Raw genomic sequence first — 21,163 nt, forward strand, 5'->3', positions numbered from 1 at the left:
TTAACTTTTGCTTATTGAGAAATTTTGTATATGTCTTTTGGTTAGGACCTTCGGCAGTGGAAAATATCTGGGTTTCTGGGAATGGGACCAGCCTGGAAGTTTCATGGCAGCCTGGTCCAGGCAAAACAGAGGGATATCGAATCATGCTCATAGACAGCAATGGCATGGGTTCAATCTGGAATGCAACAGTTGCAAGCACGATCACATCTTATACAATAAAAGGGCTTATTTCTGGACGACTCTACAACATTACTATCATTACCGAGGTTGGAGAGCTACAGAATTCAGCATCTAGACAAGCACAAACAGGTATTTTGTATTGGATCATCAAATAATAAAATGAAATAACATATGAACAAATTTGTTTGAAAATGCAGATGCTGTGCTCATATATCTGTGCCTATATGAATTCCTCTGCTGTATTTTAAGCAGATATGTTAACACCCTTTCCTGTTTTGAGCACTGAAAGGACACCTTTGTCCACTTGTGTTATGCCACATTATGTCATGCTGTCTCAATCATAAGACATGTTGCATCAATTATAAATTCCAAAATTTTGTGAATCTGTGTGCCGTGTTATTTGACTGACTAATGCTATGTTCCCACAGTCAGTCCAATTCTGAATATTTGTGTATTCGATTGAAATCTGATCTAAAATTATTGACTGTCCACATTGTGTATTGCAACTTTTCAGATCTGATTTGTGTGTCCATGCCGCTCTTTTGTTTTCTGAAATATCTGCATTGTTTTCTATGGCAATGACGTTGCGTTGGTAGGTATATGCCCAAACAACAACAAAAACTGCAAAATGGAGGGACTTGCATAGATCTGTTGTCTTATTTACAACATGACAATGTGTAGCCACCATGCTTGGCATAACTGTAGGCGGCTGGTATCCATGGATTTTTTTTCCGTGCTCTCGTCTCCTCCGGTTTCAAAACATGTCTCCAATATATTGTAATTTTCTGCTCGTCCGGCACTCTGGAATAACACAGCCTTGTTTCTGCAGCGACTTTCAGCAAGTTTCCTATAACAACTCATCTGATAAACCATGACAAATCCAATCAGAGCAGTAAGACTGAAAAAGATTTCCAGAAATGCCATTTGAATAGGATTTCAAACCACATATGAATGTAGCTCAAAACAGATTTGTAAAAAGCACATTTCTGTCAGGACCACTGTCAAATACGATTGGCAATTAGCATTCAGTTTGGATTGGTGGTATAGTTCTGTTTTGGGCAAGTACTCCCTGCGCATCCACGCAGCCTACTGTAGCATGGATAAGAGCTGGGAGTGCAGCAATAACCCCCTTAGGGTAAACAGAACAGAGCCAACATGAATGTATTGCAGATATCATTAATTCAATATTTTAAAGTACAACACAATTCGAGAATTTATTCTGATTGAAGGGGAATCAGAATGCCAAACTAACTGCACGAGAGGAGGAGCTGGGGATGGAGGAGGCACCTATCACATACATAAGCCTATGCATGTGATAGGTGTCATATTCCTATAGGGAGACGTGGATCAGAGTGTCAGCTGATGCGAGCTTGACTAACAGGACCTGCCAGAGCTGACGCTACGCTTAATTTCATGTTTGGCCGTTCACACTCGCTAAATCTCGGATTTCAATCTAATATGCACAAAGATCAGATTAGGACTCAGTCTGAACAAGGCTTAAACTCATTGCCAGTCATTAAGATCCTGACAGCAAATCTTTAAACATACTTACTACTAAGCTTTTGTTTTGTTTCTTATTGAGTATTACACTAGCACATCTTAATTAGGGTACTGTTTGTTCCTGGTCTCTTTCTAAAAAATGTCTTTTGTTTGTGCGTCTAATGCCGTCAGGTTGTTATACTACACATTTTTTGATTTGAATAATACCAATTAATTTGAAGAATATATAAAAGGCAGTAAAAAACATGAAATACAGTGTTACAAAAGATATCAAATATTAGGAAACGATCGCATCAGTTCTTCAATAAATGTTCCACAATTCAATATTCAAATATTCAATATCAGCTGTAGGTTGCACGCCAATAGGAAATCACTTTACCAGATATGTGTGTAATCTGGACTGTCCCCTGCCAAGTAGCTGTTAACTGAAATAGAAATACAAATAAAGACTAAAACATACTGATTACCTAAAATAAAAATTAAAACTATAATTAATTGAAAAACGGAAACTAAACTGGCAAACAGACTTGGTAAAATAACTGAAAAGAAATTAAATAATTTGAAATTGAAATAAAAACCTAAAACTTAAAGGGACATTGTGTAGGAATTTCTCCCATCTAGCGGTGAAATTGTATTTTGCATTCAAACGAATTGTGCTCTCCAGCGCCTCGCTTTTTCAAATGCGTGTTGCATCCTACGGTAGCTGTTATGTACCAAAAAGCTATGACAGGATGTCTTCTAATAGCACTTTGTCGAGTTTTCCTTCGGGTGAACAGGTTTGTTATTTCAATCAAACTGCAACTTGACACAACGAACAAACGATTGTTACAGTATGAATAATAACAGTGCAATGCAGCCTTTTAAACTTGCCGGGGTAGCAAGCACCTCTCACTGCTCTGCTCCTCCGTTTCTGCTGCTTTCAGTCACGTGACACTGGGTCTGAACGAAAACGCGTTGTCCTAGTACTTTTTGACCCTCTCTGCTATTGTAGTTTTTCAAGATGGCAGAACGACATGGAAGCCTCCGTGGACCTACCCGTCACATGTATATAAAGATAATAAATTCTTCGTTTACGAGGATAAGTCAGATAATTGTCAGAGGTACTTGTTCACCATTGAGGACATATTTATGAATAAAAATATTGATTTTAGATAATAAAATACCTACAAAACTACACATTGTCCCTTTAAATAACCTTGACGAAGACATACCTTTTTGTACTTTAAACATAAGGCATTTTAACATCTTTAGAGATTAATGTGACTGATCTCTTTCTCTTCCTCTTTCTGTACAGTACCAGCTGCTGTCTCTAACCTCAGAGTGGGGAACAATGGCAACCAGACCACCCTCAGGGTTCTGTGGGATAAAGCCTTTGGTGATGTAGACAGTTATCTTGTCAGTCTGACATTACCTGGTTCAAACTCTATTGAGAAAGCCCTGTCCCCTGATAGTACAGATGTGATGTTTTACAATCTGAGCCCTGGAAAGACCTACCAGGTGTCAGTCAGCACCAGGAGTGGAACACTTTCTAATACGACATGGATCACAGGAAAAACTGGTTAGTACAAGTTGATGGAGAAATCAGTTCACTTTATGCTGTACATTCTCTAAGGCACACTTCATAGGGGACATTGTGGTATTTAATGTGCTGACTGACTTTAATTCATTTAATTTTTTTTCAGTATTAGTAAGTTAGTGTAGTGAATGTATACATTTTTGCCGATTCAATCACAAGTGGACAACGCTACATACGGGTGTGAAAAAGGTTTAAAACGTTTTGAGCGAGTCACAAAAGACTACTCTCTGCCCACTTACCTAATACATGATATTGTGAGAGGTGTTGTTAGGAACTGCACTAACCATACATGATTTAAACTTTCCCGACTGAAGTCACATGTTTGATTTGATGAACCAAAAACAATTGTCCAGACTTCTAACATGCACCCTAAATGTTCAGCATGGTCAAACAACTATAAGAGCAGACTCATTTTCTTTTTTAGATTGAAAGAGCTGAAATAGCCCTTTCATATACCTGCATTTATGAAGGCTCTGCCTTCTTTGACGTTGATATCTTCAATTCGTTTCTTCTGTTCAGTCTGTCAATGTCGAACACCTTGGAGAGCTGCTTTTACATATTAATCACATTTACATATTCATCATCCCAGCAGCGAGGACAGCATTGTAGAATACTGCTGCTATTTTGAACTAATTTTTTTTTACACCTAAGCAAAGAACAAAAAATTACTTTGCTGTGAGTATATTGGGTTTGTGTTGTGACAAAATCAGAGGGACCTGCCCTTAGACCCTCTCATTGAATCAGGACAGAAGTGGTCGAAAAGGGACAAAACAGACAGATTGAAACACAAGGGGCCTATCATACATTAGGTGCGACGCAAGTGTTTTTTTTTTTGCTAGTTTCAGCCCTGAAACTGAAAACGAGGTGTGTTCAGGCACCGTGTTGGTGCATTGCTGTTTTGTGGCAACTGAAATAGACTGCTCCATTGACCAACAAAATCCTGAACAAAAAAATCCTTCTTTGTTATTTAAAGAGCACGTTATTAATGTGCGCCTACCGCCTGTTCCACAACACGCATACAATTTGTCCCATAGATGGTCTTGGACATCCGTTTCCTCGCTAGAGAAGCGTTCAGTTTTTCCGCTTGCAAATTCAGCCATGTTAGTAGCAAATCCGCCATCGCACGAGTGCAACTGGCTTTTAAAGGGAATGGGAGATGAGACTGATTGTTGTTTTGTTGCACGTTATGCCCAAAACACACCCATTAGAATAGGGACAACCCTTTTAGAACATGTGCCATTTTTCCCGTCTTTAAACTAGCAAAAGTGGATATGAACACGCACTTAAGTGCACTTGTGCCGTGCGCTTTAGACCATGTGCTTAGATCGTTAAAATAGGGCCCAAGGTGTAAATCAAAATGTGTCAAAATGTGTTTCTTATCCACTTATGATCTGGTCGACCAAAACGCATCTTAATACAGGTCGTAAACAGGGTCTGTGTGGTGAGCGAACAAAGTCCAATGCAGGAATTTACCACATTTAGAAGACCTCTAAGCACTGGTCTTAGAAAAAGCCAAAGCCCTGATCTTAAAATGTCACCCAAAGAGAAGCTTAGCACTTCAAGCACTCTCAAATGAGAATAAAAAAAATAACAACTCCAAACAAACAAGGGGGAAGTGTGTTTCCTCCCCTCATTTTGCCCGACTCTCCAGCCTTCCATTTTAAACAAACAGTTTAAACTCATTCCCTTCTTTCTCTCTTTCTTTCTTTCTTTCTTTCTTTCTTTCTTTCTTTCTTTCTTTCTTTCTTTCTTTCCTCTTTTTTTCTTTCTTTCTTTCTTTCACACTGGAGAAAAACAAACTAAGGGTGCGTTTACACGACAACAATGTACTAAAAATGGAAAGTTTTTTTCCTTCGCATTTTTCACGTACAGACGACAACATTGTCAAAATGATCGCCGTTCACACAGATCCGCAAAAATGACAAAAAAAAGCTGTATTAATCAGCCAGCCATATTACAAAATAAGCATCCACCATATTTCACCTTTTCCCCAAATTTGCATTTTTGTAGTTTACACAGAGACAATATTGGTATCATTTTAAAATAGCTGAATTTTTTGAAACATTTTCATTTTCTCTAGATCATTCGTATTTTCAGGCCCCCAAAACACTATTGTCATGTAAATTAATGCATAAAAGGCATAAATTCATAAAAGGTTTTCTGTTTCTGGTTGAAAACTGTGTTTTTAAAGGCCTCTTGTGAATAAAATTAATACAATTATTTAATTATACAGTTTGTATTGTATTATGTTTATTATTATCATTATATAATTATACTAAGTATGTATTATATAGTTTGTAGTTAGATTTGATCATTTGAATTGAACATTGTTTTTCCCTAATAGAACCAGGGAAGGTGTCAGATCTGGTGATGGAGAATCTGTCGGATCGTGGCTTGCTAAAGATCACCTGGAAACTTCCTCTTGGAGAATGGGAGCACATCCGTGTGGTGCTGTCAAATAGAAGTGAAATCCTTGTTGACCAAACTGTGGAAAGAATGGCAAAGGAAATACTCTTGTCAGGGTTACATCTGCAGCCTGGCAGAGTGTACAGCATTGCAGTCAGTGTAGAGAATGGCGGCCTGGCTAATACTGTCTATTACCAGGGGGAAATAGGTAACCATTTGTCAATACTCTCAATAACTATAAATGATCTGAAATACAAGCAGAAGAAGACACAATAAACCTGTTTTTAAATTGCTTACTATTCATTATAATTAATTTTAATAGTATATGCATGCCCCTCAAAACACCTGAACTTCAGGACTAAGTTTCAAATCCCGTTCACACCAAGACTGTGCAATATTCACATATAATTTGTCTATTCAGATCAATGCAAAAGAAATAGCTAAATAAATGAAAATGCATATTTACTCTCTGTCAGAAAAATATTTGTTTTCTGTCAAAATGATTGAAAGCATCGTTTTAGTTAATGACGGGGCCTTTTTGATTAACACAGCACATATTTATTACTGCAGTAATGTTTAACATGTCAGCAATATTGCTGCGGAAAGATTCATCTGAGCTTTTGGGGTTATATATATATACTGTGCAGACTATATGTTTTTTATTTTATTTTAAAACAACAAATAATATGTTTGTTATGCTATTGTTAAAATAAACACATTTTTGCAGTTTTGGGTAATGGGCAATTTGGGCAATATAATGGGGGGCAAGCGTTAAAAATTACAAATGTAAATAAGCATGATTTTAGTGTGAAAACATCACTCACTATCCTTTTCTAGGTAAATTGATATCCAATTTTACAATAGACCCTTTTCACATTTTCTGGTTTGTCAGAAACGGAAGTCATCATGGTCATCATCAACTTTATATTGGTGAACTATAGCAAATATAATTACAGATTTGCTCCAATAGCAAAATAAAAAAAATCCATGATGTTTCCACGACTTTCCAAAACAGGGGAAAAAATATATAGAGATTGATTGCAGCTGTCAGAAGACAAAAGGATTGTCAAGTTTTCCATCACTCCCTCAGCCGTTGTATTAGAAACACCCTCGCAGCAGCAGCAGCGTTAATTTGTTTTTTTGTAATTTACTGCCAAGGTAATATAACACTAAGTATAGTATTATAAATCTTTTTTTATATATTTTTATATATTTTTTATATTATTATTAAAATATGAAAAACTTAACTATATTTGTGATGTTGATTACTGTGGAAACGCATCATCACAGTCAACAACTAAAGCAACTGTAATCGATTTAATGGAAGAATACATTTAAGTGGTTTTATAACATTATAATCTTAACTGCTTTATTGTAAATTCTTAAAAAGTGCTCCATGCACCTCCTGCAACTTCATTTTTTGAAATTTTGAAAATAATACTGCCTGATTGAAATTTAGTGTGGTTGTGTGCTATTCCTAACATAGCATTATTTCCAATTGTATTTTGGGTTATGTAACTTTTTCTTTTCAGGTCATCCACCAGTATCTGAACTGCACATTCGTCACTCAGATGAGACCTCCCTAAGCGCTCTGTGGACTCATGCCGCTGGCTCATCATCCCGTAATGGTTACGTCATTCAGCTTTTCCAAAGCAACACGTCTACAGTTATTCAGACACGCACCTTGAGCCGTGACATGAGAGAGTGCACCTTTAATGTCCTCACGCCTGGTCGCCTGTACGACATTACTGTAACCACCATCACACAGAACATTCATAGTTCTGCTACACTAAAGGGAAGAACATGTAAGGTTCTCTTGCCATTTTCGAAGAAAGATTACTCATTTAATAGTTAAATGGTTAACCGTGTTTACTTTCTGAAGGTTTAGGTTATGTCTGATGTAACTGACAATTGTCTATTTTTTTCTTCTTTGGAAAATTGTGTTAAGACATTTTCACGTTTTTCTTGCCTGTACAGCACACAGGTCACACACATGAACAAAAAATCTAAAAAGCTATAGTTAATGGATTATGAACTAACATCAATTAACAATGAACAGTAATATATTTGTAAATGAGAAACTTATTAACAACAATATTCAATTTCAATGCATTAACAAATGTTAACAAACAGAACAGTGTTTTTATATTATTAAGGAAATGTTGCTATAAAGAATCTAATTGTAATCAAATTGTATGTTCTCAGTGCCTTTAAAGGTGAATCACCTGAAACTAAGTAACAAGGGAAATACAGACAGTCTGAATGCAAGCTGGGAGAAACCACTTGGGGATCTGGATTTCTACCACTTGCTGCTGTTACGGGTCGATCAGACAGTGCACAAGATTTCTGTTTCAGCAAACACAACCTCCACCCTGTTCCCATTCCTCAGACCCGGTGCTTTACACAAGTTAATGGTTACCACTGTCAGCGGATCACAGACCTCCAAACTAGCCGAGGCTGAATGCCGTACAGGTACAATTCTGTGTGAAAGTATGTAAAAAACAGTTAAACCTGGTTAAAATAAACATTACTCAAAATAATGCAAGTGTTTAAAAGTGTACAAAAACAAGGTACACACTTTCCATTGTTAAAAAGCAATCCATAAGTTATAATGCTTTCTCTTGTTGAGCTGGACTGTTGACACCTTTTTGATGCCTATTCTACATTATATTGAGATTCAAATGCATTCATAACATTTTTTTTATTAGTCGTGTATTATTAAAAATAATTATTACCACATTACATATTGTTATCTTTTTTATGTATTAACAAAAATATATATTTTCATATATTTTTTTATATGAGTTATTTCAGAATATGCAAAATATGTATTATGTAAAATAAATTGCTAATGTAGATTTTAAAATGGATTTATGTATAAATATGTTTTTGAAACATTTTATTTGCACTTATATTTCCTTATATATTTTTGACCATCTTTTTTTCCACTAACTATTTTCCCACAGTAAATTCACAACACCATCTCCGCAAAACTACTCAGTTAAATACAAAGGGGATTTGTGGAATTTCAGGAAGCTCTGCATAAAAGGAGCAGGTCATTTTAAACACATCCTGCTGGGCTCAAATGCTCTTTCTATTTTCAGCCAGTGTTTAATGAACTCTTGCGAAGTGAACCAAACAATGGAAGACAGTTGCACAATCTACAGCAGCTAGCAACTGTATATACCACATGAAAAAATTCTGTAAAAACATTTCAGTTTATTCAACATGTAATTGTCACCTTTGAGTCAGATTTGAAAGTTTCCTGTGCTTATGGATTTTGAGTTTACCTGGAGATACCTACCTATATTTCTGTTTATGAAAGTTTCAGTTTGAAGTATGGATTGAAGTTCATGTTGACTGTTTATTGAAAAGATTGTTCTGAGTAACCTATCACCAAGCCTATGTTATTTAAGTTTGCTAAAGGTTGTTTTAATATTTATCTGTTTACTCACCTCAAACTACTTGGGCCCTATCATACACCCGGCGCAATACGGCGCCAGGCACGACGCCTTTTTTGCTAGTTTCAGCCTGACACATGTTATCTTTTTACTGTCCTGCAGTAAATAGCAAATAATTGTTGTTTAAATAGCAAATGTTATGTGCGCCCTTTGTGCGTCCATGGGCGTGCTGGGCTGAAAACCAGGTGTGTTCAGGCGCATTGTTGGCGTGTTGCTATTTTGAGGAAACTGAAATAGACTGCGCCATTGACCAACTGAAACCTGGTCTAGAGTTAATAGCGCAGTATTTTTTTTTTTGTTATTTAAAGGGCACATTAGTAATGTACACCTATAGGCGGGTGCACCACGAGCGTACACTCTGCTTATTACACATACAGGGGCCAAATATTAAAGTAAAAAGTATTACAATGTAAAAGATTATTATTATTGTGTACATAAAGATATGGTGGAATCCGGCTTGTCCCATAGTTTCCTCTCTGGAGAAGTATTCAGTCTTTCCCCTAGCAAATCCCGCTATGTAAATAGTGAATCCGCCATGGCAAGACTGGCTTTTACAATGGAATGGGAGTTGAGACTTTCCAGTCATTAAACTAGCAAAAGTGGGTTCGGACACACCCTAGGTGCACTTGCGCCGTGTGCTTTAGACCATGCGCTTATATCGTTAAAATAGGGCCCCTTGCCTGTTTCTTCAGTTTTGTTAAATAAACTCTTGCACCTTGGGTCATCGCATTTCCTGTGTGTTATGCTAGGACGGCATATACAGACGAGGCGATACAAGCGTTGCTCCGTTTCTGTTCTTATTAAGAACTGCACAACAGCTAAATGAATAAATGTAAATGTAAGCTAACACAACATGGATGCACTCTGTGTATTGACTCACTCTGTCTACATTATTTACCTTACTAGCTGTGCATGTCACAAACAGATATAAGTCGTTTTATATATTATTATAAATAACCTAAGCAGATTATAAATTTCCCCATGTTGGTGTGTCATTACAGTAATGTGCATTTCCAAGTTTGATCAACAGGGTCAGCTATGAGTAAGCTGACTATACGTTTATTTATCTAAATATATATACTGTATTTATTATCTCTCTGTGGTTTTCAGTGCCCACTGCTGTTTCTGACATCACCGTCACTAACAGTGGTCCAGACTTTCTGAATGTGTCCTGGAAGGCAGCAGAAGGAGATGTAGACAATTACATGGTGATAGTAAAGGACCAGGAGAAGATCGTACACACGCACACTGCATCTAAAGCAACCACAGAGTGTGTGTTCAGAAGCCTGGTTTCCGGACGATTGTACACCATCTCCATCACCACACACAGCGGCAGTTACAGGAACCAAACATTTATACAGGAGAGAACACGTAAGAAATATTTTTATGATATCATAGTTATCCAACCCGGTCTCATGAAATGCATCTCTATAGCAAACATTGTATTTATCGTGCAATTTATATGTGACTATTACTTTTGAGCATATGATAGACAGTTTAAAACCCTTTGGGTAGGATTAGTGGTGTGGGGTATGTGCGTATTACACGCTATAAAGTGCGTATCATATGCACGTAAAAACTCATTTTTGTCAGAAGTCAGAAGATCCTTCCTCAGAGGAATGGGCCAGGGAGGGACTGTCACAAGGAGCATGAGTTCTGGGAACTAAGTCCGGGTGGGCCAATAGGGAGCCACCAGAATGACTTGCTCCTCATCCTCTCTGACTTTGCACAGGGTCTGTACAAGTAGGCTCACTGGGAGAAACGCATATTTGCGGAGGCCCCGGGGCCAGCTGTGTGCCAGTGCATCCGTGCCGAGTGTTCCCTCGGTCAGGGAGTAGAACAGCTGGCAGTGGGAGGTATCTGAGGAGATAAACAGGTCTACCTGAGCCTCCCGAACTCTAGATCAGCTGAACCACCTGGGGGTGGAGTCGACATTCCCCCGGGAGCACAGCCCGTGATAGCTCATCGGCTTAGGTTGAGCACACCGGGGACATACATAGCTCGAAGTGACCTCAGATGCTTCTGACTCCAGAGGAGGGGATGGCAAGCGAGTTGCGACATGCAACGGGAGTGTAGACCACCTTGTCGGTTGATGTACACAATGGTCGGAGTGTTGTCCGTACGGACCAGCACGTTCCTGCCCTGTAGCGGCCTTTTCAAGTGGCTCAGAGCAAGACGTACTGCTAGCAACTCGAGGCAGTTGATGTGCCAATGAAGTTGGGGGCCCGTCCACACCCCTGACTCAGCATGCCCGTTGTACGTGGCACACCAGCCGGTAGCAGAGGCATCTGTGAACACCACAGCATGCCTGGACACCTGTTCCATGGGGACTCCTGCCCGAAGTAACGAGGGGTCTGACCACGGGTTGGAGGTCTGGTGGCACGCCGGTGTGATTGCCACCCGGTAAGTGCCGTGATGCCACGCCTATCTCGGGACTCGGTCATAAAGCCAGTGCTGAAACGGTCTCATATGAAGCAGCCCGAGCGGGGTTACCACTGCTGCCATATCCCCCAGGAGCCTCTAAAAAAAACTTCAGTGGGACCGCTGTCCTGTCTTTGAATGTGTTCAAGCAGTTCAGCACCGACTGAGCTCGTTCCTCTGTGAGGCGCGCTGTCTGTGCGACCGAATCCAACTCCATACAGAGAAAAGAGATCCTCTGCACAGGGGAGAGTTTGCTGTTTACCCAGTTGACCTGAAGACCCAACTGGCTGAGGTGCCTGAGCACAAGGTCCCTGTGTTCGCATAACTGATCTCAAGAGTGTGCTAGTATGAGCCAGTTGTTGAGATAGTTGAGGATGGGAATACCCTGTTCTCTCAAGGGAACAAGGGCCCCCTCCGTGACTTTCGTGAAGACACGGGGAGACAGGGACAGCCCGAAGGGCAGGAATTTGTACTGATATCCTTGACCCTCGAACGTAAAGCGTAGAAACGGCCTGTGTCGAGGAAGAATCGAGACATGAAAGTACGCGTTCTTCAGGTCGATCGCTGCAAACCAATCTGGTGGACGGATGCATTCGAAAAAGCGTTTCTGCGTGAGCATTTTGAACGGTAGTTTGTGGAGACTCCAGTTCAAAACTCGCAGGTTCAGGATCGGTCGTAACCCACCGCCTTTCTTGGGTACAATAAAATAGGGATTGTAGTACCCTGACTTCATATCAGCTGGAGGGACCGGTTCTATCGCGTCCTTCGTCAGTAGGACTGCGATCTCCGTGCACAAGACATTGGCATCGGCTGCTCTCACTGTAGTGGAGTGAATGGCCCAAAACTTGGGGGGACGCCGGGCAAACTGAATCGCATAGCCGAGCCTGATGTTCCGAATGAGTCGAGGCGTACTAGCACTAACCAGGCTCGGAGACAAGTGGGACCAAAGGGATCGTAGGCGTACTCGGAGTGGGGCAGCGAGGTGGATCACAGGGACGCGGCTCGGGAGGCTCCCTCTGGGAGGTGGCCCATAGGGGGGTCTGAGTGTGCTGTGCAACACTTACCTGGTTCCACGGGGCAGGAAGTGCAGGAGGCAGCTTGGTTGTATTCTCGAACTGCCCACTGCAGCCCGCTGGCGACAGAAGAGGTGGATGAAAGTGGTGAGAATTATCTTCCCCCACTGCTCTCCGGGCCCTCTTCAGACCCAGAGATGGAAGAAACTGCTCTTTTATTGAAAATATGGGTACCGCTGGTTTTAAGGCCAGCGGCGGAACACAAATAAAGGGGAACAAAAGATTTTCCACCTGGCCCTCTTCCGGGGCAGGGAGCGATCACCCTCTCCTGGAGAGCAGTCCCATCCATCTCTGGGTCGCCCGTCCTAGGGCCGCTTACCTCTGGCTTTGCCGCCCTTCTTGGTGGGGGCCTGGATGGGTGGGGTGGCCTACCTGCAATTGGCTCCACAGCACTGTTTAGGTGGAGGCTGCTGCTGCGGCGTGGTAGCATGGGAAGACGCAGGAGGACGCCCCCGGCGACGAGTAGACTGAGGATGGATGTGCTTGATGGCCTCTGTCTGCTTTTGTACAGCCGAGAACTGCTGGGCGATGTTCCCGACCGCATCGCCGAAGAGGCCGGTCTGGGACACGGGGGAGTTAAGAATCGAGGATGGTCCAGGATGACCTCGAGGATGGTCCAGCACGTTCCGTTGGTGGCTCAAATGGCTGTGGATCGTGATAGAGAAGAGGGTTCCTAGGGGGTTGGTTCCCTGAAGAAAGCGCGCTCACCGTAATCCTCAGGTCTCCTGTGTCACTACCCGGAGCAAACCCTCTGGGGAGGGTTGGATCGAGTCTCGACCGCAGCTCCGAAATGGTCATCTTCCCACAATGGGTGCATTCCCTCTTGGCTCTCAACGAAGGCGGTCGCATTTTCTCTCCCTCTCCCTCCCCTTACATCTCCTGCTTTGCTTCTTTCGTCACGTCTAATGTCTTGTACTTTGAGAGACTCTCGCTACACTGCTCTCCAAAACCAAGAAATTATGGATTTGATCAACTGGTCTCTCAACGCGATTGACACCATCTTCTCGACGAGAAGCTTGGGTTCGGGGGAACCTGACTGCCCTGCCGGAACGTTCGCAGCTGGCGACACGATGGACGCGTGGGAGAGGTGGCGGGTCGTGTGTCTGGCGGCTCTTTCCGTGGAGGACATTGAAGATATCTACCTATTCGGCACCATGATAACAGGTCTTCTGCTGATTGGATTAGGCATTGCCCTGGTTTATCGAGGAACTAAGCAGACGGTGACAGCTGTCAAAAGCCCCGCAAGGCTGCCCGTGATGATTGAAGCGGTGGGCAGAGCTGTCAGCACTCAGACTGGGTCTATGAACCACAATATGGATAACATCATGGAGAAGCTCACAGCTTTGCAAAGGCAAATGGATCGTTTCAGAGACCAAAATGGACCAGGAGAATAGCCTGTATAAATTGCATGCGGCTACTCGCCCCAAGACCAAACAATCCCAATCTTATCTGTTTCGGCACCCCCCAACCGGCACTGGCCTTGGCAAAGGCCGCTGCTGGAACAACAGCTCTCCCGGAAGAGCGCTGCAGTGAGCCACTCTTGCGTTCCTTCCCCGACTCCTCAGACACCTGGTGATTGTTGACTCTGCCTGGGACATGATCAAGGTTGTCTCCATGGCAACTTGCTGTGTATCGCTATGACAATCCTGCAGACTGAGGCTCCTAGATTATGGGGCTGGCTTAGCGACTCTCTCCAGGCCTACACACACATGAACTTACACATACACAGATATGCACCTGCCCCACACCCCATCCCACGCCTTCGCCGCTTCGTACCCCCAGTCTGACAGGTGGGTCTGTGACCAGCGCCATAATGGCTGCAGGACCGGATGGTTGCTTGCCTGGGCTGGACTAACTCCATCCCCCACTCCCAACCGTGTTGCAATGTCTTGTTTGTAGAGTGTACTGTTTATGTGCTAATGTTGCTGAGGTGTTTTTTGCTGTTCCCAGACTGTTCTCCTTACAGGAGCATAGTCTGGGGGTCGCCTTTTTTTCTCCTCACCTCTCCTCATGCCATGCTGTATTTTTCTCAAGTTGGCACTGATTATAGCAGCCTCGTAAACACCTTATTACCAAAGCAAATTCCTTGTATGTGCACAACACTACTTGGCAATAAAATTGATTCTGATTCTGATTCTGATTCTGATGACACATCCACAAAAGCTGCCTCACCTGTTCGAGACCCAGACACACGAGGCAACGATCATGACCATCCCCTGACCCCAGGTAATGACCGCATCCAGAAACACACACATAGAAAGTCATCTTTAAAAAGACGTGATCTATCTGTGTAAGCTCTTTTATGGACTGCTCTGACTGGTGCTGAAGCACGCAGGGGAACGGCCACCGCGAACACAGACAGGAATGTGCACCTGTCCGTGCGCTGTCTCTCTCTCACTGGTAGGGTCTTACCAGCTGTAAAAACAGCTTTTGAGCGCTTTCACCGGCGCACCTTACCAGCTGTTAAAACAGCCTTTTTGTTTGCTCAAAAAAAACCCAAAGGAAAAAAAAAGGAGAAAGAGAGAAAAAAGACAGCTTGCACTGCTGTGCTGTCACGCCCGCACTGGGATGGAGGGGTCCAAGAAAGGCTCGTCTTGATTTCACACTCTGTAAAAAGCATCGAAGTGCTTGGCTCTGAAGCAAAAAGCTGAAGTTCAATCACACCTGCTGCTCATTATATACCCGCGCTGCGAGGCTGAACAGCTGATGCAAATGATTGCATGCCAATGTGCATTGGCTTGTTTAGTTTCACTGGAAGTAGATTGGCCTCTCTAGCGAGATTCCTATTCATTGGTCATGACGTACGTAGGAGTGACCGACTGATAGGGAACCAGGGGTTAATATCAAAGCTTTATTAAGGACACACGGTCCAAAAACAGAAACAATAAAACAGACAAATACAACAAAACAAAACAAAAATCAGACAGTGTTCACAATGTCACATACAAAGAGCCTCATTCCATCATTATATGCTACATTGAGTTTCTGCATGCTGTTCTTTCTGTAACTCCGCCAAAAATGGGCAGTATTCATAGGGGTACAATATGAGCAAAAAAGTGTGGTCTTCACAGATCCTGAGCAAAGACTAAATTTGCGAATCAGCATATTAGCTTGTGCATACATCATACGACACAGTCTGTGAATGTCCCTATCATCAGACAAGTCATCACACGTAGCTGGAGAAAAATAGCTCATGAAGCCAAATGGCTCAAAAGGAAAAAGTCATTAATATAATCCACAGATGAACACAGGAGAAGCTCAAGGGAATCCACAACCCTGTTACATACACGACCCGAAACACAGAACTGAGAACACTGTGAGGGCTTAAATACACACAGAGATAATTCAAGTAGCACACAACACCTGGGAACTCAATCAACGACTATAGCAACTGATTAAGCAAGGAGAGACTGTCACACAGAAAACAGTGAGGACTGAACTGAAACTCAAAAGTAAACTAAATAGTGCATAACCCAGACAGTTATATAATGTCCTAAGTATTAAGCCTCATCACATACTTTAAGGACAATACCAGACAGAGAGAAGTCAGGAAATGACGGTTTCCTGTCCTCCCTACTAATAACAATCATAATATTTGCATTGTACATACAATGTTGCATTGCATTTAATGTCAAAGTCTGAGTCTGGTTAATGTTTTTGGAGGTTTCAGTTAAGATTTTTTATCTATTTATTTTAATTAACAACTTTAATGTTATAGTGTTGGAGATTTATTCGTAAGAAGCACATGAAGCACAGAACTGAGTAATATTAATTAACTACATGTACTTAATATATTACGGTAGTATATTACGGTATATTCCCAGGGACAGCAGATGTAAATTAGCTGTTAGCTAACTCTGGTGCAATTGTCCTTTTAAAAAATAAATAAAAAAGTAAAGTAAAAAAATAAATAAAAAAATAAAATAAAGTAAAGTTAGGGTTTCGTTTATGGTTAGTTACTTGTAATTATGCATAATTTACTGTTAAATTACTATAGAAAGTACATGTAGTAGTAATGTGTAACTATGTCACCTTAAAATAAAGTGTTACCCATTTAATTTCTAGAAATGAATTCATATTTACATTAAAGATGTAATGTTTTGTTTTTTATGGTATTACTATTTTTGATAAAAACATTTTTATAATAATGAAATTGCATTTTTACTCTTTCAGAGCCATCCATGGTCCAGAACCCCACCGCCATCCACTCAGCCAGAGATGACTTTCTGAAGGTTTACTGGAATCATGCCTCTGGGGATTATGACTATTATGAAGTGGCGATCGAGTATAACAGCACACGTCTTCAAAGTCAGATGCTCAATAAGACACAAAGTGAGTGTCTTTTCAGTGATTTGGTTCCAGGACGTCTCTACACCGTGACCATCAGCACTTGGAGTGGGCAGTACAACTCTACAATCTCTATACATGGCCGAACATGTGAGTGACAATATGTTTTAGTATCTCTTCGCCATATTATAAGGAAACAAGCGTTGATGTTGTTACAACCTCTCATTAAAAATCTATAATATTACTGATCACAAATCACTGTCATGTCAACACCACTTAAAGGTGATCTAAGCGATGTCGGGTGACGACATTTCTTGTTGACGTTTAAAGTATTGTCAAACAAAACGGAGGCTAGCTAGACCCTCCCTCCTCCTCATCTGCGCACTAACCCCCCAAATCCTTCTTGTCGGTTATTGGCTGGAACAGTTTGTTATGTTTCATGGTGCGGGTTAGCCCAGTTTGTTTTTGTTGCCGTTTGTGGATCCTGAGGTTGCAGAGACCGTGTTTTTTTACAGTGTGTTCAGGGGACAGGCAACTAGCGGATAGTGAGGAGATGTTTGCTGTATGTGACAAAAAATGTTTTGGCCTAAAAAACGCGTGACATCGCTTAGAGCACCTTTAACTTTTGAATCAATATCAATATGTTTTTTTGATATACCAAATTATTTGCATGCATCACATCAATTAATTTGACCTCTAATGTACCACATCTTTACAAAGCTTTTATATATTGATGGATCTTAGTGTTAATGCCTCTACAGATGAATACAAAATAAAAAGAACAAAAACTTCAGAAACGCTTTATTTTTTATCATACATCATTTAATTAACAACCAGAGTATGGTTTTGCAGAGTTATCTGTGAGAAGCACATGTACAAGCCGCTGCCAACCTGTTTGAAATGACTCCAAACCTGAAGTTAGATTATAATGACAGAGTTAAAACATTTAATTATTGGAAATGAATTATAAAAATAGGGAATCATTTTTCGCTATTTTAACTTAATGGACAAAATAATGTTTATGAAAATAGCTTTCAATGCAAGATATTTAGACGAACCGGCAGTGTGTTAAGAATTAAGAAAAGAGTCAAAGAGTCAATGTGAAATTTGAAAGGGGAGTAAAGAAAAAAAATGTATTAAATCGCTCAGGCATGTTGTTAAATAAAAAACTTTAGCCATGCTTTTCTAATAGTTTTTGGAAGGATATGCACAATTTTCAGAGGTGCAGTTTGTCTACATCGAGGGACAAAACAACATTATATGGTCTTACTCAACAGCAGCATCACTTTTGCCATTTTATCACCCTTACAAATCCCATTTTTTTTTCACTTTCTAGTATGAGAAAAGATGTAATCAGTGGACTACAATAAAATTTATCTTATTTCACTCTTGTGTTCTTCAGTCCCAGGTGCTGTGGGTAATTTGTCCCTGACGGAGTGTGGAAGCAGTTTTTTGAGGGTGAACTGGACGTCTGCTCCAGGGGATGTCGATAATTATGAGGTTCAGATTCTCTTCAATGACACGCAGGTATCACCAGCTGTGAATCTGAACAGCACAGTTAGGGAACACCTGTTCTCTATGCTCACACCAGGCCGGCTCTACAAGATGGTGTTGTCTACTCACAGCGGGTCATACCAGCGTGCCGAGATCCTTGAGGGCCGCACAGGTACTGCAAGATTTTTTATTGATCATGTACAACTGCTTGAACGTAATCTCAAAATGTAAAAAAAAATGTTTTCTCCAAAATCAAAAGAAAAGGTTACGAATGATATTTTCCATAAAGAAAATGAAGAATATTTGTTTTGAATTTGCATTGTGATATAATTGTCATGTATTCAAGTATATTCATGGTAGTAGTATTTGTTGCACTGCCTTAAATTTATGCTTATTTAAATCACTGTAATACAGTATTTTGTTTCAGTAATACAGCAATACTGTGGGTGAAACAGTGAAGGCACATATTTTCGTTGTTGTTGTTGTTTTTTGAACTAATTCTTATTAAAGGGGTGGTAAACACATTTTTTCGAAGGTTTTCGAAACACTTGATTGTGTTTGTGGGGTGCACTGTAACATGTGTTCATACTGAAAAATTGCATTATTTTTCATATATTTTACCTTTATTCTACACTTTTCTGTCCCTCCTTGTAAAAACGGTCTGATGGTTCCCTGGTTCAATGAAGCCAGTCCCTCAGAACCACGCAATGGGCTCAGATTGGTTAGCTGGCCCAGTGTGTTGTGATTCGCTAACCGTCTAGTGCTCGTTTTCCGGAAACGTCACGCCTCTTACCTTTAACGGTAGTTTGTGCTTTGGTGTATTATAAACGATGGCGTCAATAAAACCAATCGGACCCGGGGAAACGTTAGTGCAGATGATCGAGCAGAACCTGTTCAAGAACATCTGTTAAATGTAGTTTCAGAAAGGTTTGTTTTTTGTTGTTCTCTCATTACTTTTTAGATACTCTGTTATTTAATTGTACTAATTATTATAGAATTACAAAAAATACGCTTCATAAACAAGAATTTCATATAATCGTTCTAACAAATTATACTACAGTCCTCAAAGGGATTTTTTTAAGTAAAGACTGCGGATCTATAGTGTTCGTTTCTGACTGTATGCCACCGTTACTTTTGTATTTTTAGAACGATTGTAGACAAATATCTGTCACCAGAACTATTAACCCAAAAAGAACAATAAACATCAGCTGCCAAATCAAACACAGGACCATGTTTAGCATGCCTGTAGATAAACAAGCATGTAGATAAACTTGTTTCATTTACACTAATTCCAAGTTCGCTGTTAAGATTAAAAAGAAGTTTGTAAGGTTAGGTGTTTGTCGGATAACGTTAAGTATGAATGAGCATTTAACAAACCAGCAGAGCCAAACAGCGTTGTCATTTGTTTACTTCCTTGCTACAATGTACAATTAACAATACAAACTATTATAGGAAAACACATCGAAGAAAAATAAATCATACTTACAGGTTGTGGCTCGTAAACAAAAGCTTCTGTTTTTAAAGTTGGAACTGCTCCATCTTTCAGGACAAGCCGTTGTGCGAATCATGCATTGAGCTCGCGAAGATTGTGAAAGCTTTCCTCCGTGTGCAGCACAGAGAGCGAGATTTGGGTCATAATTATGAGGGACCGAGTTAAAAATAAATTTTAACCATTGATCCCTAACTCCCTCATCCCTAGGAAGGCTGAACCTAAAGTGGACCTGCAATCCGGATGAAAATAACAGCAGCGTTTCGACGGCATTGCGACAACTCATCTCCAAAACAGCAATATAAAATGGCCTCGCCCTGCTTATTAAGTATTCTCGGAGGAGGGGTTTATGTAAATAATGGGATATGCTGACGTCAGCAAACCCGGAGGAATGTCGTGTAGTCCAAAACCGGCTGTTTGCTGTAGTCCTTAGAAATTAAATTTTTTAAAAGAAAATATCTCCCTTTGCTTTGAACTTTGAGTGCTGTAACTTTGCAGATATTGTTTATGCTCAAGCAGCAACATTACACACTAGCTAAAGTTAGGAAAGTAAAATCGTGTTTTACCACCCCTTTAAGAATAATTACCTTTGAAGTGTGAAACATTACTTTTGATTATTTTTTTTAGTTAAACTTTCTTTATAAAAAATATAATTTTGATGAAATTTTTTTGTTTGACTTGAAAGTGGACATAATAATCTGGACATATTTTTGTGAGATTCAGCGTTAAATATAATACGTTTTATTATGATGCTAAATATTATAGCATTGCATTAAGCAGTGGTTTAATATGTAATTTTATTGCTCATTAATTATTGTAATTAATACTGTAAAAATTAATTTGTAATAAATTTGACCAGAAGAATCACAGATTTTACAAATTATACACACTCAACTAGGTGTTGAACCTGATAGGATTTGAGTCAAGATGCATCATTATCATCATCACCACAGTTGTATATCCTTTGTGTAACAGCTGCTTTGTTTTTTTCACATCGTACCACCCAGTGCCCAGTCAGGTTCAGAGTGTCCGTCTGAGCGCTGGCACCGTAGACAGCAGTCTCAGAGCCTCTTGGTCTTCTGGTGATGGAGACATGGACTTCTACTCAGTGTCTCTGTTTCAGGAGACACATGTCAAGGACACCAAACAAGTCCCTAAACACATCACACAGACAGAATTTCACAACCTAGAACCTGGTCAACTTTATTCAGTTACTGTGCAGTCAGTCAGTGGGACTCAGACGAGTAACAGCACAACTAGTGGCAGAACCGGTGAG

The 21,163-nt window shown here is 40.5% G+C and overlaps 1 protein-coding gene across 1 annotated transcript in view; it reads left to right on the forward strand.

Moving 5' to 3' along the window:
- Nucleotides 1-21,163, forward strand: part of ptprb (protein tyrosine phosphatase receptor type b) — a 77,101-nt gene that overhangs the window by 10,971 nt on the left and 44,967 nt on the right. Inside the window, exons 3-11 of the mRNA XM_077235268.1 lie at nucleotides 46-309; nucleotides 2,975-3,238; nucleotides 5,601-5,870; nucleotides 7,195-7,467; nucleotides 7,868-8,134; nucleotides 10,234-10,494; nucleotides 16,791-17,054; nucleotides 18,307-18,570; nucleotides 20,895-21,158. Coding sequence (XP_077091383.1) covers nucleotides 46-309; nucleotides 2,975-3,238; nucleotides 5,601-5,870; nucleotides 7,195-7,467; nucleotides 7,868-8,134; nucleotides 10,234-10,494; nucleotides 16,791-17,054; nucleotides 18,307-18,570; nucleotides 20,895-21,158 — 2,391 coding nt within the window. The remainder of the gene's footprint in view (nucleotides 1-45; nucleotides 310-2,974; nucleotides 3,239-5,600; nucleotides 5,871-7,194; nucleotides 7,468-7,867; nucleotides 8,135-10,233; nucleotides 10,495-16,790; nucleotides 17,055-18,306; nucleotides 18,571-20,894; nucleotides 21,159-21,163) is intronic.

The sequence above is a fragment of the Siphateles boraxobius genome, unplaced genomic scaffold (genome assembly GCF_051911475.1).
Source record: "Siphateles boraxobius isolate OS27281-9 unplaced genomic scaffold, OSU_SipBor_1 19, whole genome shotgun sequence".
NCBI lineage: Eukaryota > Metazoa > Chordata > Actinopteri > Cypriniformes > Leuciscidae > Siphateles > Siphateles boraxobius.